Here is a 26,313-nt window from a genome sequence, read left to right as displayed (position 1 = left end):
CTTTTTTATTGTTCTTCCTATATTTCTGCGTACAATCTATTGGTGAAATTTTTACGAATTATTAATGAATCTTAAGAATTATACAAGAGTGTAATATATATATTCACAAGTAAGCCTTAATTTTACCTTTTTTTTGGATAGAATATAATTACAATAAATATTTTTTTAGAATTATTTGTGTTATTTGTTATGTTCGAATATTTTATATATTTTATTGGCCAATATATATATCACATTACGACAGATAGAATCAGCTCGAAATCAACTTCTCCTCTTTTCCATTCTTTCTCTTTTTCCATCGTGGCGGTTTTATTTCTTTCGGCATCCGCCCAACGACGGATTTTCCCGATGCGAGCTTCGTGACACCGTAGTTCACGAAAGTAGCAGGAACGTAGCCAATTTCCTCGATCTCACGCTGAATACTTGAATACTTCTTTCTAGCTCTCCTCTTTGTTTCCCTCTGCTTTCACCTTTTATCCCTCCGGTTGTCCGATTTAAACGATTCTCCCGACGTCATTGAAGGGAAAATCTTAACTTCGAGAAAGAGAGAAAGGTTATTTCACGTCTCCCATTTAATTTACATCGAGACCATGGCACTTGCGGATGGGTTTTCTTTACCGACACGTACTTTCGGCTCACTTGGAGATTATTATTACCATTATTTGAAAGGAGGAGACAAAAAATTCTTAACAGAATTAATCCTTTTGGGCAAAGTTTCATCGACGCGAATTTCGCTTTTGTATTATTATTTAAGAATTTATTTTAGTTTCTGATCGCTCGATCAATATCATTCCAAAGACGTGTCGATTAATTCGATTCAAAGGAATAAGATGATTAGTTTGATTTAAAATCCGGTGAATGGATGCCTAACCAAGAATGTTCGCGTGAACGTTTCTCGAACGAACAAACTTCTCTAGAGTTTGGAATTCCTCTGGTAGTAGCAACAGTAAAATTGAATTTCCCTAAAACTGCCTTTGAAATGGTACCGGTAACTTTAATTATTTAAATCACCTGTTTCTGCTCCCAAAGGATGGAACATAATGCCGAAGCAATTTAACGTTTCCAAGATGGATGTCGCATTATTTTTTCAATTAAAATGAATACACGTAATTTTAAAATCGCTTTATTATTATCACTTTACTTTCGAAATCTATTTTATTGCGTTTTTGAACGTTTCATTTCGAAAAGTATTTTAAATAAAAACGATCTTTTAGATGATGTTGAGAAGTTGAGTGATGATATAATTTTAATAAAAATTATGCTACAATCATTATCTGATTTCGTATATTATAATCTCATCTTGTAGTATATTTATAATATTTCAAAAATTTTATTATACTTCACGCCTATATTAAATTAATAATATAAGAATCGAAGAAAACTAATTACAGCAATTCTTGTTCTCTCCACACTTAAAGCATATCACTTACTCAATGACCTCTTTTCTAAACTCGATTCGCGCCAAGAACCAAGCCAATTCCTCTGGCATTCCCTTGCGACTACTTAACTCGTCTCATTTCGACCTTTTGTCCTACTATTTCCATTTCCTCCTCCCCCAATTCAAATAAATCCATTTCTCGAAACGAATCCTTTTCCTTCCACATCGTGTTTACTGTCTTTATTTTTTGTTCTTTACTATGATTGCCCCTATTTGAACTATATTATATCAATCACGTGAACATATCACACGAGAATTTCAATAGTGATATTAATTACAATTTTTACAAGTTTTGGTGCTTCTCATATTATTCATCCATATTTATTTATCTTATATTTATTTCTTTCGACATATTGCAATTTTCAAGAATAAATAAAATATATCACGATTATAGAAAAATATAATAATTTTAATATTCGAGAAGTAAAAAAGTAACGAATAATTATTGCCAATCTGAGAATATTAGCAGTTAATAGTCACGTGGCGCTAGTATCGCATCGTTATTGTATTAAATTATATTAATAATCTACGAAAAATAATTTTTACGCATATAAAATATATAATATAAAGTTCTTTTTATAATTTTTCAATGAGTAAATTGGAAAAACTTTTCCCATTTAAAGTTTTCTTTTTTATAAATGATTTTAACACAAAGGCGCAGAAATAGAAATGAAATACAGAGCACAGAAACAGAGATAGTTGGTCTAGCATTAAAAAAAGAAAAAAAAGGAAAACAGAAAGTCCGATAAAACGTGTTCTTTTTTTTTTTTTTTTTGAAACGTATATAGTTTGAGGATGCTTTCGGAATAAATCGTATACAATGAGCGCGTTAATGTGTGTGAAAATGTATCAAACCGCGTCGAAACGACTGCGTGAACAGATTGACAAACAAAGTTAACGAAGTTGACGGAATAAACGATACAGGCAAATATTACTGGATATAGAGGGATAAACGAATGTGGAACACGGAAAACTGCGGATAAGTTTTGTCAATAAACTCATTTTTGCATCACTGATCACTTTTATGGTATATGGGATATACTGGAAATGAAAACAGTATATCATTGACGTATACTTAATTATTTACGATTGGATCTTTTTTATTTTTCTTGATCAAAAATAGTTGCATCGATGTGTCATATAGAAAAAAAAATAGCGCAACTAATAAATTTTTAAAGATATACGGAATAATAACCTATAATATTTTACAGATGTCAAAATATATCTTTTTAAAGTTTCGCTAACTTCTAATGTAGTAGAAATTTGTAGAATAATGTAGAAATTTAATATTTTGTGAGTGTCTAATTATCTGTATCATCTGAAACGATTCAAATATATTTATCATATACTATTGACTTCACCATCGAACGAAATAGAAACGCAATGTGATCGATAGAAGTAGGAGGAACGTACTATTAAAGATAACATACGTTTCGTGATAATTTTCAGACGTTTCAGACGTATTTGACGATGCGGGTTTAACGATAGATAAAAGTGAATTATTGCGGTACTTACCGTTGATGTGAAGATTCACGTGAATATACTTGGGCGGATGAGTGCTGACCTGGCACTCGTACTGGCCCTCGTCGCTACTGTTCACCGGTCGGATTTGTAGACGCCAGTTATCCGGGTATTGGAACTTCACCGTGTACCTTGGGTCTCCTATGTACGTCTGCTGACCCACTGTCAGCAAATTTACCTTTTCCCCATTGTCTTGCCTACGTACCCAAGACACCTGCCGACACAAATTATTTTCATGTTAGTTTTACTTTAGTTAATTTTGGATCAAATTTTGGGAAGAGCAGAGTTTGTTACGTTTTAAATTGAAATTGGATGATATTAATTTTGCACGACATTTCCATAATCTCGATAAATGGGTGACAATTACCATCATTTTCCGATTCTCTGTTTCAGACACTTGACAAATCTTTCTAATTCTAACTTCTAATAACTAAGTTTCGGCGATTTGCCGCTAGATGTCTCGTTAACTATTTTTCGAAAATGTCTTGTACAAATGATAACTTTTTAATTTATCTTTACAAATTTTTTAATAGTTTCAAAATACTTTCAAATATTTGCAAATGAAACGAATTTTTTGATATGAATTTTGACACTTATACTTTTATTGGAAATAATGTATATTAATTTAAAGTTTGACTCAATAGATTCAAGAATTATAAAATAGAAAAATAATTAATCAATCAATTTGCAATAATTAATCGACACATTTCCTAATATAAATATCTCCTTCATTATCATCAACTTTTAATATATTATTGTGTAATATAAAATTGAACGAACAAGATATTAGAAAATTGAAGGCAAACATGTTACGAACGAATCTTGCATAAGATAGTGCTCTGATAAACAAGGATCCGAAATCCACAGATTATCCACATAACTGGAATTGGATAGTGTTTCCCGGTATTCCCCATTAAATGTGCGCGATATCGTACATCTTCGACATGGATATCAAGCTCGTTATTATCCGCTCAACAGAGATTGCCGCCTATGGACAGCTATCAATGGCGCGTGTGATCGCTACCGATCGTGATCGATTGCTTTTGGCTACCTTTATAACTAGAACATGAAACATTTTGTAGAAAATTCCGATCGACATTGTCTGCTATTGATTTATCTTTTTTTCTATTTCAAGTCTTAAATCTTATCCTCAGCGAGGCATACATATTTTTTCAATATAATATATTGTTTTATTATTTGTAAAACGTTTGCTTTTTGCTTTTTAGGACAAAATTTTTAAAATTATCTTTTATTGGGAAAATGTTTAAAATAATATTTATTTTTCTAGAGATTTTTTTTTATATAAATAATTACTATTCTCACCTAACTTAACTTTAAACTTTGTAAAATATCTCAATCGATTTGATACTCGATCACGTACTGGTGGACGAAGCCAAGAATGTTTGGCGGCAAATTCAAATAATGTATACTAATAAATATCGTCCTAAGTCGAGTTGTGTGCATTTTCAAGATAATCATGCATGGATAATCGTGTTAGCCGACACCGTCGTTAGCAGTATTAACAACAGCAACGACATTAATAGCCTAATATTACGCTGAGGCGAGCTCGACCGTGGTTCAGCCAACTGCGATGCTTTTAGGATATAACTATTGCCCTACGAGTTTCTGCAGAGTTGGTAGACGTCGTTTCCCTATTTCAAAATGAAGTTGGTAAATTCTGAAAAGATAGATGTCGCTGAATGTCAAACATAAGTGTCGAATTTATCGCAGTTGCTCCCTTGCAAATTAATTTCCTCCTGGTTATATCGTATTGCTCGATCATTGTCATTGAAAAGAAAATACAATTCTATTTATTCAAACAATTGATAATCATCTCATATATTTGCAAAAGTAAAACGAAATTTTTTAATTTAAGATTATACGATAATCACCTCTATAAATTGGTAATATTTGGCAGAACTTTTCAATACGATTCCAATTCGAAGTGAAATCAGAAAATTTTGGCTGAAATTTTAATTATTTGTCACTTTTTGATGAAAATAAAAGGGAAGAATCCAGAGGACGATATATATATATTTGTCAATATAATTGATAATCGAAACGATCAAATTCACGCGACGTGGATGTCAACGATTACGAGGGGAATTCACGCGAAATCTAGCCGGCAGCGATAATTCCTGTTCAACCACACCGACACGCGTATAATGAGGCCGGATATTAAATTAATTCGAACGGCGCGATTGTTCCAACTGCGGTAGACGTGTCTGGCTTCCGGAAATGGCGTCACACCCGAGATCTAAGACCGGTGGCGGGCGAAAAGAAATTAATTAGAATAAATCGTGGCCACCCATCTTCGTCTGAAACCACCGTTGCCACGGTTTACAAGATTAATTGTGAATTATAGCCTTTCTAATTTCCCGACGGGGGAGCAAGCTGGCGAAATACGAGACCTTGACTGTTAAACTGTTAAGATATGCAAAACGATGGAGAATATATGGAAAAGGTATGTAAAGCAATGGAGATATATGCGAGGGTGTAAAAGTATACAGAAACACGTGAAAATATACAACATCTTTCCCCCCTCCCCCCTCCCTACTTTTACATATTATACAAATGTTTTCCATACTTTTGCATACACTTTGCACAAATTTACATATATTTCGACGTGTTTTGCATATTTTTGTTGAATGATTTCCTAAGAATGAGTATTTGTGGAAAATTTATAAAGGGGTTGTATCAATTAAGAAGCGAATTGAGTTTCCACTCATCGTGATCATATCTTTACAATTATTTTTGTCAACGTAGGAAAATTTGCATTCGATAATCACAATCTTCTAGAGAATTGTCAATAGGAGAGAAAAACTTAAGGAAGGAAGAGACTCACGGTTTTATCCTGTAGCAAGGATATCCTGCAGTCAAGCAGGGCGCTACCGCCAGCCTGTACCGTCATATTCTTGCTTTCTCCCTCGAAATGGGGGCCCCACCTGTGATCGTGATGGTGTTGATGTTTGTTCAGCGTGCTGTGCGCATCGAAAATGTAGTTCAACATCGGCGCATCCGTCGGTACCGATCGCTTTGCCGCCGTTGTCGATTTCGTTGATATTGAATCTGTTATTATTGATAGATCTGTAACAATTAAAAATCGTGAAATGTTAGTAGATACGTTTTTAAAGAATCTAATAATATTAGATCCAAATTAGACGTATCACGCAACACACTTTCAATTAGTTTCTCTCTTCAATTTTGTAAATTTTAAGCCTCTTTCGTTACGAATTTTTTATCAACTCGATATCAACGTTCGACCTTTTTTTTTCTGGCGATGTTATTTATTCAAAAACGTTGCACGATTTATTGGATACGTTGCATGCTGCCGATGATCGGATATCTTGTCGCGATATTCTCCAGTCTCTAGAGATCCCGTTTCCCGATGTTTACAAGTATTGGACAGACAATTGACAACTGACGGTACATATTGGTACATACGTATTCCTGTACGTTTGTAATCATTGAATGAATATACACGCCGTAGCTTGGGAGTAATTATGCGTCTCGTGAAAGAATTTCGGCCAACAGAAGGCAGAAAAATGTAGGATTCGTCTTTCGTATTATTATTTTTAATTATTACAACGAGAATTCTCGATTAAAAATAAGGAAACATTTTGAGAAATAATTGAGAATCAAAAGAGGCATATATTCATGTGCGGTTTTCTTTATGTAAAAATGTTAAAAAATTCTCTGAAATCGATACGATCAATCTTTCGTTCACTGATCTGACGCTTCCATTCATCGATATAATCATTTGTCAAGTCGATTTACAAGCATGGATACTCTCACTTCATTTCTTATAAATAATTTCTATATCACATTTATATCTTGATCCATATATTTTACCACTACGTACATAGATGGAAACGGTTCTGGGTCTAAGGTTAGATCGTCCAATTTATCGTTGCTCAAGAGATACAGCGAAACAGGTAAGCACGAGAGTTTGATGTCAGGCTATTGGAAGGATGCGATATTTCTTCGATCGCGTGCAGCGCATCGGAAAACAATAAGTACGTATATTGCTTAGATATTTGTCTGCTCGTATCCTCAGAACGACGTGTACGATGCGTCACTTAAATATAAATTTAAACGTTGTTGGATTGTACACTTGGAAAATTTCCACTTATTTGTTCGTTTATCTTTCGTCGTTTAAACCTTTCGCTCTCGTGCCACTGAGAAATTTTAACCGCATTCGATTTGTTTTGTCAAGGTTTTTATCGGGTCTCGAGGTCGGAGTTTAAGATAAAATTTTTATAACGAAGAGAGAATGTAAAGCTGTACACGAAAATAAAGTTCGAATAAAGTCGAAACGAAAATTTTTTTCAAAAGAAAAGATTGAAATTATCTCAGGAATCTTCGATTAAATTGTGCTTCCATATTTTTGCAACACTAAATTCAAAGACTTTTTAAGTGTCTTTCTGGTACGAAGTATAGAATAAATATATTAAAGAGACTTTAAGGAAATGTTCTTCAGAAATTATAACTTATATATTCTTTCTGTAAATTACACTTAAATAAAGATCATTAATAATCCTAATCGTAAACGTAATTTAATATCATTCTAAAAATAAAAAATATATCACCATCAAAGTAACTTCAACATTTACCTATTATTACAACAAATTAGAAGAAAAACACTTCTAAAACAAATATTAATCATCTAATTAAACATCGGTCAGATCAAACCTAAACTTCGTCACAAGTAGATTCTCCCAGTAGAAAAACTCGGCAACGATCATCCATTTCTTTCTCTCCGCCATTCCCCACCGATCTTTTCTCTTTGCTTCCGTCGTGGAAATTTTGCCACGACCCAGAGGGAAGGAAAACTGATCGGGAATTCCGGTGGAACCGTTGAAAGCGTGTTCCGGATACCGACGAAGAACCCGTGGTATCCCTTCTTGCCTTGGCGAATATGAAAATCGTTATAGGTTGTATTGATCCCTGGATCGAGGCCATCCTCTTCTTACACCCCTGTGTACGCGAATATTTAAATAATCGGTCAAATTTTTCCATCGTATCGAAAAAAATTCACGATACGTTTCAATCAAAAGAATTCTTTATCAAAGGATGGTTTCCTTTGAGGAGTTTTAGCCATATTTTTCTTTCGATCGTGTGAACTAATTGATAATAAATGAAACAGTTTGATTAAGTTTAAGTGATCGTCAAAATTTTCTTTTCCTTTTGTGAAAAAATTGAAACGTTTGAACTAATTTCTTCCCTACGTAATAAACATTTATATTTGGAAACTCTTTAATTTTTAATCGTTTCGTATATTTTTATTAAAAACTTTAATCCCGTTAAGGAACACGAGATTAAAAAGAATCTGAAATCTATTCGGAAGAAAAAAAATTATTATTTTTCGCGTATTCGTTATCTCTGTTCATCGGAGAATCTCAACCGGTTTTCTATTCACGATTGTGCGTCGACCAATTAGAGGTAGGTGATTTTCGTCTCTCCCCGATTTTTCGATCGAATCACCCCGGATTTTATCGAGTAATCACCCCGAGCTATCTCGCGGATATTTTTTTTTTCCACCCCTCTCTCCTTTCTCCACTCGAAGAGCGGAGGCACAATCAACGCATCCCCAGCCGGGCGTCGAAACTTAGCAATCGACCTATTTTTTTCGCGATTTGCAAACATTCGAGACTTCTGACTTGGCGCTTTCCCCTCTCTTCATAGCGTGCATTATGCTGCATCGTCGAAGGGGATGGAAACGAAGTTTCAGAAATACGAGATTAAGTCCAATTCGAGATCTAATGATCGTTCAACCGCTTCCCCCTTTTTTCGACAAAAATAAATCGATTTCGTATCCGTTTTTTGTTGCCTAGTATTTGCGAGCAGACAGATACGGATTTCGAAAAATCGATTAGGATTGCTGGACCGGGGATGCTTTGAGAGAAAATTGAATTCCTTTGTGACCTGTTCGCAAGTGGACGATACACGAGAGTCAATAGTTTATTTAATACATTCGAATATTAATCTCGAATCCCATAACATATTAGAACCCCCCTTTATCGTTCTTCAATATATATATATCATTTTTAATTTATTCAAAACTATAAGAACAACATTCAAAGAATCGAAGATAATATATAGACAGAATCATAATTTTCTCGAAGAAAAGGATTTAACTTACTTCCAAATACAAATGTCGATCCGCGTAATTAGTCCTCGCGCGTCTCCTCTGTTCCATCGAACACGGTTACGTCGTAATTCGAGCGAGTCCGGCTAACCACGGTAAATAATTCCGATTCGAGGCACAACCGGTAACGCGCTCATGTTTTATGCATAAACCGGATCCCGCGGACCGCCACGCGTTACACGTCGTTCCAGGGCTTCTGCCCGAATCACGGATCTCGCCGCCACTTAAACGCGTATCGGTCCCTGTGCCCTCTCGACGCGCCGCTTCACCCTTTAATATGCGTTCACGCGGCTCCCACACCACACCCGTGCGCGAGATGCTCCCGTTATATGAACCGTGGTGTTTGGGCCAGGTTATTGGACGTGTAATTGTAGGGAGAGCGAGAGTTGCCCCAGTTCAATCGATAAAAAAAAATTCGTATTACTTTTGGGGAGGAACGAATTTAATTATGCGAGGATGGATAGCAGTTGAAGAACAGTCCCTTCCGATTTTTGTTACTGTTCACCTCGAACGTGTTGATGTATCTCGTGATTCTTTGTCTGCAAAGTTATAGATATATGATATATATATATATATATATTTATCTGGATTGTTATCTTATAGAAAATGGTAAATGGTCAGATCGAACTTGCATGGTGTCGATTTTTATGTATAGGAATCAACTTTGTTTTTTTCAAATGGAAGAGCGTTTATTCTAAATTGTTATTGTAAATAGTTATATCAGTCCATTACACTGTTTCATTGGACTATTTACGAGTTATCAGATGCTGTGACTATTCAACAGACATCAATTATTTATTCGATATTTGTGAGAATGTGTCAATGGCAGGGAGATAAATGTTATACGAAAAAATATAAATTTTCTAAAAATAATCCGCATGAGACTCTTCGTACGTAATTTAAAAGATATAATTTAATTTATCATCTTTCTATCCTGTATCGTCCTCCATTTTTCAACTTTTCACGATTTTCCTCGCGATAACTCGAGTTTATAACGTTTGAAGAATGACAGAAGTGCTCGACGAAAACTTTGAATCCAACGAAACTCGCGATACGTTGCAAGATTGGGACACGAAATCGATCGTGAAACTTAAATAGAATGCGCCGTTTCGACGAGATCAATTTAACAAATTTGTTTCTGCGAAACTTGAGCCGAATCTCGCGGGACTGACATTCGGCCCAAGTTTGTTCCATCGATAAAATCAATCTCGATAAATCAAATCAGGTGATGCTCACTTAAGGAGCGATGATAAATTAATTGCAAGAAGCATAATTTCTTGAATTGTTCATGAATTTTTAAACCCGAAGAATTATATTTTCAGTCAACAACCTTCCATCTTTTATTTTAATTCATTGGCTTATTGTATGCATACACGTTATTATAACCACAGAATGTATCTAATAAGAAGATCGAACGAGAATATTATAATTTTACGTCAAACATCTTTCTGTAAAAATTTCTTTGATAAAAAATTATGCATCGTTTGAATAATTCAAACGATACTTTTGTAGTATTGATTCTAAATATCAAAACAAAAGTATCTTCATCATACACAGATATCGTTTAATAAATAAACCCACACCAATATTTCTATATTCGTTTTGATCTCCACAATTGATTTCCTCCGAAAATTCGTGTGAATATATTGGATGCCTTTCATCGAATAAAACGAGAAATAAAACACAATATCAACATCTTATAATCTCCTTCACGAATAACTTTATAATAAAAAAAATATATTCTCGAACCATTTCCAGAGAAATTCATCCCATCCAACGAAACACGCCTGTTTATCGATGACACTTGTACGCATCACGACGGTGAGAAAATTCGCGAGACGCACAATTCCGCGACAATGATGGTTGTCGAACCATTCGTCTCTGCCTCCGGCGACGTGTAACGGCGGAAAGATCGACAACGGTCGATCTTCATCCATGGTTGTGTGCTTGTAATGATAAATCAGCCGCTCGATAACACGATGCTGATAACGTGTACGCGTTTTACGCGGTGCACGGCTATCGATCGCCGCGATGCGTAATGGAACGTGCGCGCATTATCGTGGCGGAGTCCGGTGTTACGCTGTTATCTGTCGCGGCACGTTGCTCCTTTTGTTTGGATGTCAGCTCGAGGGTTTATAGGATCCTCTTTCTGGATTGGATTTAATGGAAATCCGAATTCCATCGGATGGGATCGGTTAGGCACGAAATTCGTATAGGATGGGATTTAATCGTTTCGATTTCATCGTGGGGAAGATTATCGTTTTTATTTATATGGAAAGATAGGATTTTTTATTTAGATTGTCGTAATATTGTTTTTTCCTTTATGCTGATAGATTGTAATATTGGCTTCATGGTAAATGTTTAGTCGAGTTGCGTTATATATAACGATTGTTGTATTTCAATAATTTTTTTTAATCTCTTAATTCCTTTCTTCTGAATATTTAAATTTTTCCTTTTTTCTTCGTCAATAATAATATTATTCAATATATTACGTGTGATTTAGAAGATCTGTTTCTTTAGAGAGGATTCTTCAGAGAGGAACTTGATCATCACAAAGTAATTGGAAAAAATCAAAGAGAAGATTTCAGAAAGAGATTAAAATCTATTAATGACATAGTACTTTTTTAAAGTAAATAATCCAGATCAGAGATTCCAAAAATTTTAAAGTTATTAGGAAATTTCGAAAACACGAGATGCTGAAAATCCAGTACAAGCGTCTTCCGAAGAATTTCATATTCCTTCAAAGATCCACAAAGTTTTTTTATATTTATATAGAAAAATCATGGCTTATATGCATATACATATAATGCATTCAAGCATTTCAATGGTTTCAATCTTCAACGGTTCAACACCGGCAGGTGCAGAATTCTTCGAAGTTTATGTATCGATAGTTGCGAGATCGTACAGATATTCAGAATCTCTGAGGTTCCCTATGATTCTTGTGGGTTCCTAGGGTCCCTAGGTTCTTCGTCTTTGGCAAATCGAGGATCCCTGCGGTATTAGCGTTATCCAAAGTCTCCAGAGCCTAAAGGGTTCCTGAAGTTTCTACGGTCTCCAGGTGTCTCTAGTTTCTCTAAGATCAATGACCTCTCAGAATATTCATATTACGAGAGAACCGTGTTTTTATATCTCAAATCCAAATATTATTTAAAATATTTAATAGATATAGCAATGTTTATTTTAGTCAATTTACTGTGAATCTAAGATTGCATCAGTAAAGAAGATATGTTTTGAGAAAATTTTAAATTGAATTATTTTAAAATTATAAATAAGTTTTAATAACTTGATTAAATAAAGAAGACGACATCAATTTGAATAAATTACTCGCCAGAGTAGTAAACAATCGTTTTTTTAAAATTATCATTTGAAACGATATTTCGAAACTTATAATTCCTTCTTGCATCGATAACATTGCATTAAGAAATTACGAATCGTCTCATAATCTATGTATACATCTGTTTTGATATATCCAGTAGGAGTTATCACGAAGTTTCCAGTAATTGCATCGAATTGAATATGTTATCGATTTCTAACATCTTCTGGCATTAACTCTCCCCAAGTTCGATGTTTCCAACTGGGAATCGTTCGACTTCATAGATAATCCCATTCCCCAGGAACGAGAGCTGTTTCTGTTTAGGTTCACGCATTGAAAGTGTCTTGTATTTCCACGGGCACGTGTATGTGTGTGTGTGTGTGTGTTTGCACTATATTCCCTAAGTCTTGTGCCATTTGTATGCCATTTCACGCCAGCAATCCTAGCTTCCTCCGATATCAAGTCTCACGCTTTCAGTGTCACCTGTGTCTAGCCTTACGAGTTTGAATTTGCCAACTTGTCACCTGTATTTAGCATTACTCGTTTCGCTCTATAGTCTGTTCCAGAAACTCTAGATAGTTACTTTCTAAGGATCTATTATTACGTAGTTATTTGGATTGGAATTGATCATTTGAAATCCATCATCCAAATATGTATTAGTAATATTATAATGTATATATATAGAGTTACGAAATCGAACGATGATTACATCATTTTCTAAATGGAATTGTATTTTTTAATATATATCAATCATTATAAATTAATTTTGGACGAGAAACAAGGAATACATCTTTGTCGTTGAGTTTAAAAAAATTATAAAAATACTATCTATATTTCTCCGTAGTTTTATTAATTTACCGAATTATACTCATATTCGGTTAAACGTTTCAAAATTTCGTCAAATTTTCGAATCGAAATTCACGGTTATTTATTTCATCTCGATTCTAGCGAAACCTAATAATTATTTCACGTGTTTAAAACGAGGACTTTCAGCCTCGCATCCGCAATGCGGTCCTGCAACCACCATCAGAGATCCGCGTGTTTTAACCTGTACACGGGGACGAAATGGAATTTTCAAAAATCGAGTTCGAGCCTTTTGAATCTCTTCGAATTTGTGATTTTTCGTGAAAATTTATGTATTTTTATTTTTTATTTTTTTTTTTTTTAAACTGGCTCCATTTCGAGTATCTTTAAAGCGATATCTCCTTTGAACTCGCGGGTTTTCGTACTTTTCTGGGCGTGTGTCATCCCCTTTATGCCACAAGCACGAATATGTAAATTTCATGTTTGAGCAAGGATATACAGGATGAACGTTGTTGATTTGTACTTAACTTTAATTCACAATGATTCACAAAACAAGAATGTTTTACCGTCAAATTGAACTGTATATAGGTAAATATCGATAACAATATCGATAATTCTTACAAAATTTCATAAATTATCGAATTTTTTCCCTTACAAGTTAAAATTATTAAATTTATATCAAGCCACATGTTGTATTAAATTTTCCTAAGCTGGAAAAAAAAGCGTATCTTCAAAAGTTCCCGTGTCTTTGAACAAACTTGAACTTGCACTTTCGCTTAATCTTAAATTCAAATTCGTTTCGTTATTCGCGAATATATAAATAACTAGGGACTCTAGGGGAAAAAACGATGCTCGAGGAAATTTCGAAGATACTGGTCGAAAAGAAAGAAGAAATTTGAGATATATGGACAGGAAAATGATTGCATAAATTTTGTATCGCCTTTCAACGAAGATAGAATCAATTTCTCTTCGTTTCTCCATAAAAAAAAAAAGATTCGAACAAACGTATCGAAAAAACGTATTTCACGTGGAAAAAGATTTGAAATTGCGTCAATATCGGACAGTCGTTTAACACGTGAAAATTCTATGGAATATAAACATCTATGGAAACAAGAAACGTGTGTTTAATATTAATCTTGCAGTTTAATCTAGCCACCACTTTTCTTCCTTCTTTTAAATCCGTAGCTTATCAGCAACGACCCCTAATCTCCCATTGTTTGTCGTTCCTCTTCGACAGGGAAAACGATTCGCGTGCTGAACGTTCTCGAGAATCGATGAGATTCGTACATTGCAACTCTTGTGAATCGATCACTCTTAAATAAATTTTAGCTCACTTGAGACGAAACAATTTACGATAATGGAAAGATTTGGTTTCAATCCTTTGAATATATTTTAAACATTAGAATTTAAAATACACGAACTCTATTATTGTATTTACCAGGATCACTAGTCACGATTATCTCCAATGAAATTATTTGAAATACATCTAAAATAGATAAAAAATTGTTAATCGTTCTAATAAAATATTTAAATCACTCGCCTGTATTAAATAATTTAAGTATATTCTATTATATAATTTTTTTTTACACACATAATTCTTCTATCTTTCGAGATCTTTTCTTAAATATAATAGAAATACAGTCAAGTTAGCACGATTTAAAATAACTTTCAGGCCAAAAGCAACATCGTTTATTTTCCAACATCCACGATTTATCATACGTGTCCAAGAACATATACTTCGAAAAGAATGAGAAATAAAGAGAAATTGATTTTCTTAGGATTTCAAACCAGAAACCATTCTCTTAACTAACCAAGTTGTGTGTCACGCAATGCATATTTTGAAAAATCTTCCAAACGAAATGGAAAAGGTCAGGTTCTTCGAATTCAGTGAGCGTTTCGCGAGGCGTGGGATACTTGCCGGCCTTAACAGTGGCGAAAACGTGACTGTCAGAACGCGTTGCAATCCCTTCCTCGAGACACGAACGCGAGCACAGCGGAAAGAAGACGCGTGTAATCTCCCTTTTCCTTTTGTCCGTCAGATGGACATTTTTTTTTCCCAGAGAATGGAAATTGGAAGCGAGGGAGAAGATCCACTTTCGAGATTTCGTTTTCGATTCGATCGTGTGAAATCAGCTTGATTTTATAAGAAATAAGTTTCAGGTTTTTGGCGATACGTGACCACCACCATCGAGTTAAAGATCATATCCTTCCGGGGGATGATTTCTTTTGATGGTGTTGGTTCACCTCCTACAAGATTTCATTCTCGCCCTTATTTTTGGGGTGGTTATTTGATCAACGAGGAAGGATAATCTTGGACATAGATCCCTTTGTTATTAGTTTTCTATATTGCGTTTCTGAGTATCAGGAAGGAGGTGAAAAAGAGTTATGAAGATGAAATTATGTGTATATATATATATAAGGTATTTCTGTGGAGGATTCTTTTCTATTAATTTTTTATAACGCATAATTATTTGAAAATGATACAAAGTGCAAAGAATATATAAGGAAAAAATTTTCGACGATCCTTCTCTATTAATATTAAGACACAGATCTTAGAAATTAGTTTGAGGATAGAAGAAGGGATGATAATAAAAGTTACGATGAAATGACATTTATGCAAAAATATAATACTTTTGACAAGGATCCTTTCCTATTAATTTTTTATAATGCACAAGTCTTCTAGGAAGTAGTTTTATACGGGGGAAGGGGGTGAAAAGGATAATGAAGATTATAAAAATGAAATATCAGCGAGATAAAATTACGTAAGAAAATTTTTATAAGTAATATCAGTAAAACACATTCAGACACACGCTACATTTCTTACTAAAAAGCTTTTCTTATTCTTACCTGAACATTCTAATATCTTTTCTCTCATATCCCTCATATTTACTCATTTTTACATCCTTCTTCTTCCCCTCTCTCCATATTTATAAAAATATGATATGACGTTGAACTTATCAAACGTGAGTACACGTTTATTATATTTTTTTTATAATGGTGGCCGAGATTTTATATACTTTATATAAACCACTCGCTTCGAAAAAAAAAAGAAAAAATTGGAAAGCGCAACGAATAAACGGGTCTCTAACTCGACAACGTGCGAGTTCGTTTACGTGTCGATTCACTTAAACGAGCCCTCGAAGATACATGCATATTATTACACCGCGAAAGCAATTACGTTACCAGTAATAGTGACACGGCTCGGCGACGTTTTAAAACTCGATATCAAGGAAGATTATCGTGAAATCCTTTAATGTCTAGCCGACGAATGCCGTCGGTGTCGTATCCGGGAACATGAAAGCGGAAACGGGATCTAGTTAGCGTACCTTCATGTTACGAGCAACGATAGAACCGTGAACGATATCCACAGAGGAAACTCGATAATTTCGTTTCGCAATTACGATTGAATTTATAATTTTGCTCTTAAAAAAAAATTATGCTTTCTTTAGAAAGGAAAATTGTTTCAAAATTTATTAAAACAAGAGGAAGAGACGGTTATAAAATTAACCGAATTTTTCAGGAAATGAAATTGATCTCAGTTTGACTGTTAAGTATGTGATCGTTCTTGAAAGAAAAATTAAGAAAAACTTTTGTAATTATGTGTAGTGTAATGAACAAATGGATAAAATTTGAAGGAATAATTATAGTTATAGTTGTTACACATAGTTGTAGCTACAGAATACGATTGCAATTTCGGTATATTCAATGTATATAAAAATAATTGGACAAATGAAAGGGGATGGAAAACGAAAGATAAATGCAAAGGGATGGATTCATCGCGTGGAGTTCATGGGAAATGTGTAAAAAAAAAAAAAAAAGAAATCGGGGAAAACAAAAAATCTACAACCATGAATCCGTGACGTTTCCATTCTGATGGACAGCTGACGTGGTTTACTGAATTTCACGTGTACAACGAAACAGTGCAATAATCTACAGTGGTTTTCGTTTTCATTTTATTTCTCTTTCGCGTTTAATACTCGCGCGTCAAATTTTTTAATTTATTTTACTGCATCATTTAATGTATAAAATACACGAGTAAATGTGTACGTGCGCAGCCCCTGGCAAAAAAAAAAAAGAAAAAAAGAAATTAGAACCAATTTTCAACATTTTTGCAAAATTTAATAGCTCGAACGATTATTTAATCATAAATTTATATATTAATATTATTTTTATCAATTATTAGAATACCGTACGTATTCTTTGTTCCTGAACAATTTTACCAAATATCCAGAATTTTTTATTTTTAAATCAATCATTGTGTGACGATGCATGATTTACAAGCGTTTCAAATAAATCTCGGTTAAATTTCTATCAAAAGACCTGGAAGTATAGTAAAAAAAAAAATTAATACTACGTAGTATAAATATGTATGAATCATTGACACGCGTGAGATTTTATTAATAATCGATAAAAATTTGCAATTAAATACCATTGATACATAATATTCGTTTTTAAGATTTTTAATGGTATAAAATTTTCGGAAGGAGAGTGGATATTTTCAATAAAATGTAATCTTCGAGGTAAACAAATGCAAGGGGTATGCAACGTGAAAAATAGGATGGATAGTCTTGTACACGAAGAAGACGCCGCGGAAGATGGATGGATCCAACGAAATGATTTACGATAGTCACCTAATCTAGGAATCCTTCGGTTGAAGTTCCATTCCGTGCTACTTACTGGTAACGTATTGTTACGCGATTGAAATTAATTACAGGAATAAACTGTATCACGCAGACAATTCGAATACCTGCTCAGGTAGATATGAATAAACACGTATCGTAAATAATAGTGGTGTATCTTCAACCTTTTATTGGTAAAAATAATAAAAGTATTCTTCATACTTGAAATAGATATTAATAATATTATCTTGGAAACGAATACGAGTCGATTCTTTATACATCAAATGTAATAAGCTGATTTTTATATTTTTTAATCCTAAGAAGAATGATAAATCAAATTGTCTAATGCTTTCAAATTGATCCGCTTTCTGATGATTTGAATTTCGTGGAATAATCCTGCAGCTTGGTTAATGGATTACCCTTTCTTTAAAATCCTCTTCCTTTCATAAATCATACAAATCCGGATGAAACATGGAATCTATCTATAATAGTTTAAGATTAGGGTGGACCGTCCTATATAACAGGATAGCGTGAAAGCTTGTTTAATCACTATTATATTCTTTCTCCAAATATAAAAGTTGTAATAATAGTTTCAACGAGTTTTTCTTAATTCAAAATCTAGATCGAAGGAAGGATCCAATTTATGATTAATTTATAATTCTTTAACGCGTAATTTCAATTTAGCTACCTCCTGCTCTATTCCGTAAAAATATTTCAGGGGAATTTTCAAAATTAAAAATTAAATTAATTCTTCGATCAACGCGCCGACTTTCCATGAAAATCTAGGATAAATTACCAAGTTTTCTGGCAGACCGTCAGAAATTTAAATTTAACTTTAAAATCAATACTCTTAGAATTACATAATAGATTAATATCATCGAAAGGCGTACAAATCTGTCTTTCTTTTTTACATAAATTATAAATTATTAACGACAATCCTAGAATTGAATAAATACGACGAATTCACCCCAACTACATATACAAAATTCCCCAAAAATTTTCTCTCGTCGAAGAAAGCAAAATATGCATCTACGTTTGATCTCGAACATCTAATCCGTCCAAACACAAGCGAAAAGTCCCTCTCGCGACCTGTCAAAGAGGGCAAATAAATTCGAAAGCAATTAAAGATAATTCGACTCGAGTCGTGGACCAAACCCTCTATTTGCGAAACGAGTGAAGAAGCGGGTACAAACATTAAGACCTCGATCCTCGCCTGCCTCCCCACGAGGAACGTTAAATTTTAGATCGGCGAGTTGAAATCAATTTGAGGGGGTCGTCGACCTCGCGGCTCGCTCGCGTCTTAATTACACGAGCAACGAGAAGAGGGGGAGGAGAGGGAAGGGAGGAAACTGATCGCGTACGCGGCTACGACGAATTTGCTCTCGATGCTCCGGATTTATATACGGGGAGCAAATCTGAATTTCATGGAAACTAATTTCCCCGCCCCGGTTAATGGAGTCTTCCCTCCTTCGCGTGGCGTAGATCGTGGCGCCGATTATGCTGCGATCTCGCACGATTTACGCTGCCCGCCCCCGTCTCGTTTTCACGCAATTCATTAGTTAATCAAGAGAGTCACGCGACTACGATAACCACAGGTTTGCTCGAGTTCGGTTCAGAGTCGTAAATGATTTTCGACGCGTTGATTTTAACTTCTCGCAGAGATTTTATATTTTATATTTATAAATGATCACATTTTATTATATTTTTTTGAAGAGATTTATATATAGGTATTTATAAGTATCTCTTTAATGATCGGTCGAATAGAAAAGATTCGATAGGAAACGAAGTACAGGTTTGTATTTGTAAGAGTTGCGAATTTTTCTTTGCTCTATTTGGAGGTGAGAGATAGATTTCATGAATCGGAGCCATGGAGCTTTATCCCTTGTAGGATAGGAATCTCTCTCGAATCACAGAGCTTGAAGATCTTAGCATTCACGAGACTGATGTCATGAAACAGGTTATGGAACATTTCAAGCCGAAAAGCACAATCACACTCTAATCACAGGATCGTGAGATAAACCACAGATTGCTTTGGATTCTCAGCCTTTATGTTCCGTGAATAGTTGTGAGTCGTATTAAGATCGAAAATTTCGATTGATCCAGGATTCATTCCAAGATTAAAATATCTTTGTTCATAGTATAACTGTTTAAGGATTTGAGAATCATTGTGGACATCGCGTGGAATTCTTGAATTTTAGATTCACGTTTAGAAAATGGAGAATTAAATTTAAGTCTCGCCTCTATAATAGGACAAGCAAATCTTTCAAAATTTAGAATTTATTATCCAATTGTGTTAAATATTCATAAATCCCTAAAATATTAAAATATTAAAAATCCTGTATGCCTTTCAATTGACAGATCAATGAATTTGAGTTTTATTCTTACCTGTGCTTGAACAGGTAATTGTTCCAACAACTCAATACGATGTTCTATGAATCGTCCACGTCGTTTGGTTCTGATTAATGAGAGAAGAGCATGTTCGCAAAGCGTTCTTGATTTCAATTGTCCAACGGTTATGGTATGAAAACCTTTTGACGTTTATTTCGATGATTTTAAAGGTAAAGCAGTAATGACGTATGTCGAGAAAATCCTCAACGATAGATATAACATCCGATGAAGTGGACGTTATCTCGATGATGGATGATAATTGATAGAGAGATTGGGATTTTCCGTTTTTTTCAAATTTTAATTTGTTAACGACATAATTAAACAATGATTTTATCTACAGATTTCTGGATTGAATCAATTTATCCCGTTTCGAACGTATACATGTAATTAAAATATTAATAGATAAAAATTTATGATGTTTGTTATAAATAAAATAATTGCAAAGATAATTAAAATAATATTTATGCTCTTCTATTTCAAAATAAAGCACGTATTATTTTCCCTTATATTATTAAAAAAACTGTTTCACATAACACGAAATATAACGTGAAATACATTTCTCATATTCTGTAATATTAAAAATAATAAAATCTGTTTCCTCCTTCTGCAGTTACATTCAACGTATAAATATAAAATCTTCTGAAACTATGTATTTATCACAGTCATTGAGAAATCATCCCTACGAAACAACAGAATGAGTAATTGTAATCAGTCAAAATTTCGAATAAAGTTACTTCGGATAACAAACTTTATTTAAAATACAACAACAATTGATCCTTCCTTCGCATAACTTCCGCTCTACGCTCTGCTCTACGCGGTCTGTTATTCGATCGCTTTACGAGTAACAAACTCAAGTCGAACTTGTCTAAGTAACTTTATTCTTAACTTGGACCGAATTTCAAATTTTCGCCCATCCCCGAACGAAAGTGGAGTGGAAATACGATAGGCACATACCTGTGTGGAAGTCGGACGTCGATAGATAAACGAGGCAGCAAGTCGTTAGGAGCCGAAGGAGCCACATGACACTACACATGATTGCCCGACGCGTGGCTCCTCCCTTCCTTATCTGTTCCCGCTGCTGCGGTTCGCGTACCGCTGCCTCGACATCGCTGTCATCTGAAACACACGACCGGATATCACGATAGTTTCAGCCGCATCCATGCGCCAACGTGGCTCCAACTTATCTCCAAGTCGCATTCGAATCCCCTTCTACGCGGGGCGGATTGATCAAGTTTGAGAGCAAATTGGCCGAAATGTGTAATTGCTCGCATCAAGTGGGTAATTTAGCGGGGAAAAATGTTTTTCTGGCTAAAGCGATTAATTAATTTTCTCACTGATTGAATAAGCATGAAATATATATTGTATGGAACAAAAGTGTGGGAGCACTGTTTAACTGGAAGTTTTTTCGAGGTAATTTTTTAAACAATATTTTCCTTTGTTAAAGTTGATAAATGAAAAACATTGGCCAATTACAGAAAGCGTAGATGGTGGCGATGGGTATGCGCGGAGTTCGAACAAACAATATGTGTTCAAGTAGCAAAATGGTATATTCGAGTTATTTGCAAAAAATTTTTGTATCATTGAATTTTACTGTGTTGTATTGCGTCTTTGTCAATGTTATTCAATTATTGGTAATAAATTGATAGTAAAAGTCTGCGAGAATTTCTTTTGAAACGAACGATATGTTTATTTTGACTCTCGATGCCTTCTCTTCTTTCGTTTATTTCTTCTTTTATGTTTGGTAAAATACAAAGGAAACTCCGAGGCTCTAAAGCTACATTCAGAATCCAGTATTCCATGCATGCTCAGCTTTGATCCCGATTTTCAAACAACTTGTTCAACTCTTATACATACCAACCCTCTCCATTTCAAAATTACGATAGTAAAACGTTCGATCGATCGATTCGATATACGTTTTATTTATCTTAAATAAATCTGTTCCAAAAATCTTTTCCTTATGTTTGACAAACGCGAGTAATTCTTTTATTATCGATTCGTCAAAACCACGATGATAAAACGACATTTTTCAACATAAAGATGGAAATGTTTCCTTACATGCCGAGCTTTGATCCTGTTTTATTTTGTTTAAAAATCACGATTGTAAAAAGATTCGAAAAGAGAAGTAACGATACAGGGAAGTTGGGGTACGACACCCCCGGTGCCATAATGTAATTAACTCGTTTTATTTTAGCGGCTGTGGCCCGCTAATATGAAAGTATCGCGGGCTCCGTGGGGATTAACTTCTGAAACTTTCCCACGGGTGGCGTACGCGGATTTTAATTAAAGTATAATTAAGCACTGGAGGAATCCGTTCAACGAAACAAAGAATTGACGACCCACTCCGTTCCTCCTCTCCATTGGCTCGTCGTAATCTCTCGAAAACCGAAGAGGGCAAAGGCAAAGTTTCGGGGTGAATGTGGCCGCGAATTGTTAAGACTTAAACGCAATTAGCGTGTGGGTAGAGTTTAATCAATTGAAATAGGATACGTCGTACACGTTTGTAGAGCGACCGGTGAATATTCGTGGCTAAATTGCGATTCTATTTTAGTTTCAATTATACCGCTGAAAATGGACGATCTAATATTGTATTGTAATCTAGAATATTGATTTCCTTTTTTAAAGATTCCTAACTTTAATTATTTGTGAAAAATCCAATTTATAAATAAATCTATTGTATTGTAAACTGTAGAAGCTGTGATTATCTCGTTTATAACTAACAATTATCAACTTCAAAAAGTGATGAATAACCAATGAAGAGAAACATGACGGGAAAAAATTAATCATAGAAATAAAAAAGTTTAAAAGAACCGGAATTTTAAATGATCGAAAAAGAAGACTTGTATATTCATTTTTAACTTTTACATTTTAATTTCTATCATCTTACCAAATAAAAATAATTTTAAATTCTAAATGATTCCACGGAAAATATTTTCATTATTCTCATTACGATTAGCAAGCAACATCGATCGCGCTATCATAGACCATGGTTCCCTCTTAATGGACCTAGGAGAATCCAGCTTTTTAGCATTAGCAACCGCTGAATCGTCAGTGTGTCTACGTAGAGGACAAAAAAATCCGCACCAAACCGTGCCACCGTTATCCGTCCCCAGCTTCTAACGACGCAGCGAAATCAATCCCGTCTCTAGAATCGAGAAAACAGGTGAACGTGTCACGTATTCCCAACCTGAAACCGGCTACGTGCCCTTTCGTTTTTCATCTACCTTTAAGACCTTTCGAGATGAACGATTCGAGTCACGAACGAGCATCTTACATATATATATATAGCCGTGGTTGCGTACTATTTGAATAAAAGCTGCGGTTCAGTTAACACGTATTTACTCTACTGGCTCAAGAATGCTCGGCCGCCATTTCATGCTCGCAACTTGGCGCCACCTGGGAGCTAGAGACTTGTGCCTCTTTCACGTCACACACTGTGCACGGATTTCTTTTGTCGGTCACGTGGCGCGGCAACGCTTTTCCGCCCAAGCACATGGAGGACATTTAGCTTTGACGTTCGATTCGGATATCCTAATCGAATTTCGAGTCGAGCTTCGAGAAATTCTGGTTTCCCACGTACGAGCCACGTCATGGAGAAAGATATCTGGGGGAAAATGTAACGCAATCAACGATGAGTTTCGCGTTTTCTATTTGGGAGAAGAAATTTTGTCGAGATAATCGTATTTTTTTTTTTTTTTACCACGTCGATGATGCGAAATTTCGGATGTACGTAGGCGTTGAATTGTTTGTTTGAAAACAGATGATTCAAATTTTAACGTGACACTTTTTATTCTTAATATGTAGTAATTTAAACTAGGTCTATAGATATTTTTTTGGATATGTGATTTCTGTAAATTTGATGATGAAATTATCTTTATTATATGTGTTAAAGAAAAGGAAAGGGCTAAAATAAAGATTTCGCTTAAGTTATTACATTAAAGGAAATTAAATTAAATGTTTAGTTCAGATGCATCCTATATTTAATTTTCCTTCACTATTATGGTAAATTATTATTAAAGTATTTAGGAAAATGGGAGAATTTTGCATTTTGGTCAGAGCAATATGGTATGCAGTTGTGATAAGAAAACAATTATCATAACTTGACAATTGTGGAGGATTTTAATTTTTAATTTTTTTTTAATGGAACATGGCTCTTATCAGAACGAAAAAAGAAGATACGAAGAAAATTCTGAATTTTCTAACCTTTTTGAATTTTTTATTTTAATCTACCAGTTAGAAATTTATATAATTATAACTTTATGCAACTAGTGAAGATAAGATGATTAATTAAAATAATTTTATTCGAATAGCCTCTTTTTTTCTTACTGAAAATTTAGCATCATTAAGATCAAAAGAAGAAATTAAAAGAAATTAGATTTAATATAAATACATATCAAGGAATGGATTTGACGATCTGATAACAATCACAACTTTCGACTAAAAAATCCTAAAAAAAACCTAAAAAATCAATAAGGATTCTTACATCTCGAACATTTCTCGAAATGAAATATATTCTTAACCAAAGATACTCTCCAATGTCTTCATGTACAACCAAGAAATTAATTCCAAGGAAAGACATTTCCCTTTCACGTGGAAACGATACGAGGGCGGAAACGAACCCAATGTACCGTCGAAATTTATTTGTCTCGCCCCTTGACTCATTCCTCTTCCACCCTTTTTCAACCACTCGACGACGTTTTACTCTTGACTCTGATCCCTGCCAAGTGTGTAAGCATACAAACGTGAATCCACCCTTAACACATCAAACTCTAACCACCAGTATCGATAATTTTACCCTCTTTCCTTCTATTAATATTTGACATAATATTTTCTATTAATATTCTATTAATATTTGACAGTTTTTCAATTTTATCGATTTCCCACCAGAGAGCGGGCGCGTACAGAATTCTAATTCGAAATATCTAATGGCACGATGATCGGAGGCCATCTTCAAATCGGTTAGAATGGGGTTCGTGTATCGGTTCTTTGATAAATTATACTCGAGGCGAGAGGGATGTTTGTTGTTCAAACAGGGATCGGATAATGGTTTAAGTATTGCCTTACCATAAGCAAGAATCACGTTATCACGGGAGATAAAGGTATACGAGTTCTGGTTCAAGATCCTGAAATGGTTGATTACACGTACTCCCATAAAAGGAGCAAATTAGAGTACGGTTTGCTGATGAGACGTTTCAACAGAGTTCTCAGGTTTCGCAGTATTTCTCCATGTGTTTAAGGTTCTCTTTAGGATGGTTTGTTCAATATGGTTCACGTAAAAAGGGAATTATTTCTGTTAAAAGAGAGCGAATTATCGAGGTACACGTATTTGATAAAAATATGTGTAAAAAAATATTTTTTCTCAATAATTTTTCTTCTTCAAGTCGTAGTTAAATTAATCAATCGCTAAAGGGAATCATTGTTCTTTTTAATAAGAAAAAATATAAAAATATGAACAGAAGAGAACTTTCGGAACAAACTAATATTATTGAAATATTTTTTTATATTCTTATAAATATTCCTACTCCTTTTATAAATTCTTTTCACAAAATCATTGCGAATCAATCCATTATTCATGCTTCAGAAACATCATAACTCGAAACTAATACGAACTATGTGAATTCGGTGCTACGAGTGGAACGAGCAAAACTACTCCTTTATTAAATTCTCGTTTAACATTCGTTCGTGAAAAGGCCAGATAAAACCATTTTTGCTTCTATGTCGTCGTCGAAAAATCCTGATTACTAAAACGTGATCCCTCTAACGAGAAACCTGTTTCGATATTATACGTCGATTTCGAAGCAAAGTTCAACATAACCTCACTCTGTTTTTCGATTTGCTCCTTTTTCCACTTTAAAGTACAATTTCCATTATTTTCGATCGATAATCTTCAATTTATCCATTATTTAATTTTTCTACACTCATCATTGTATTATTGATTATTTACTTGCATTCTTCGATTTGAAAATTCGCATCAATTTGACAATGAATCAATCCTGTCACGTTTAATAATCACGAAAAAAATTGTTTAAACGTTCTAGTTTTGGTTTCATTTGTTTTGGTTTTTTCAATTTTTTTCTCTCAATTT

The 26,313-nt window shown here is 34.3% G+C and overlaps 1 protein-coding gene across 16 annotated transcripts in view; it reads right to left on the bottom strand.

Moving 5' to 3' along the window:
• LOC108002966 (zwei Ig domain protein zig-8-like) overlaps positions 1-26,313 on the bottom strand; it is a 257,216-nt gene that overhangs the window by 19,556 nt on the left and 211,347 nt on the right. For all 16 annotated transcript variants that reach the window (XR_009831837.1, XM_062081316.1, XM_062081212.1 and 13 more), the window contains 3 exons: positions 21,186-21,347; positions 5,805-6,046; positions 2,954-3,173 (listed from right to left, as the gene is read on the bottom strand). Coding sequence is in view for 15 of the 16 variants with exons in the window: in XM_062081316.1 (XP_061937300.1) it covers positions 2,954-3,173; positions 5,805-6,046; positions 21,186-21,264 (541 nt within the window). In the remaining variant the exon portion in view is untranslated. The remainder of the gene's footprint in view (positions 1-2,953; positions 3,174-5,804; positions 6,047-21,185; positions 21,348-26,313) is intronic.

The sequence above is a fragment of the Apis cerana genome, linkage group LG1 (genome assembly GCF_029169275.1).
Source record: "Apis cerana isolate GH-2021 linkage group LG1, AcerK_1.0, whole genome shotgun sequence".
NCBI classification, from domain to species: domain Eukaryota; kingdom Metazoa; phylum Arthropoda; class Insecta; order Hymenoptera; family Apidae; genus Apis; species Apis cerana.
The sequence above is the reverse complement of the archived record's forward strand: the minus strand, read 5'-3'. Positions and strand labels throughout refer to the sequence as shown.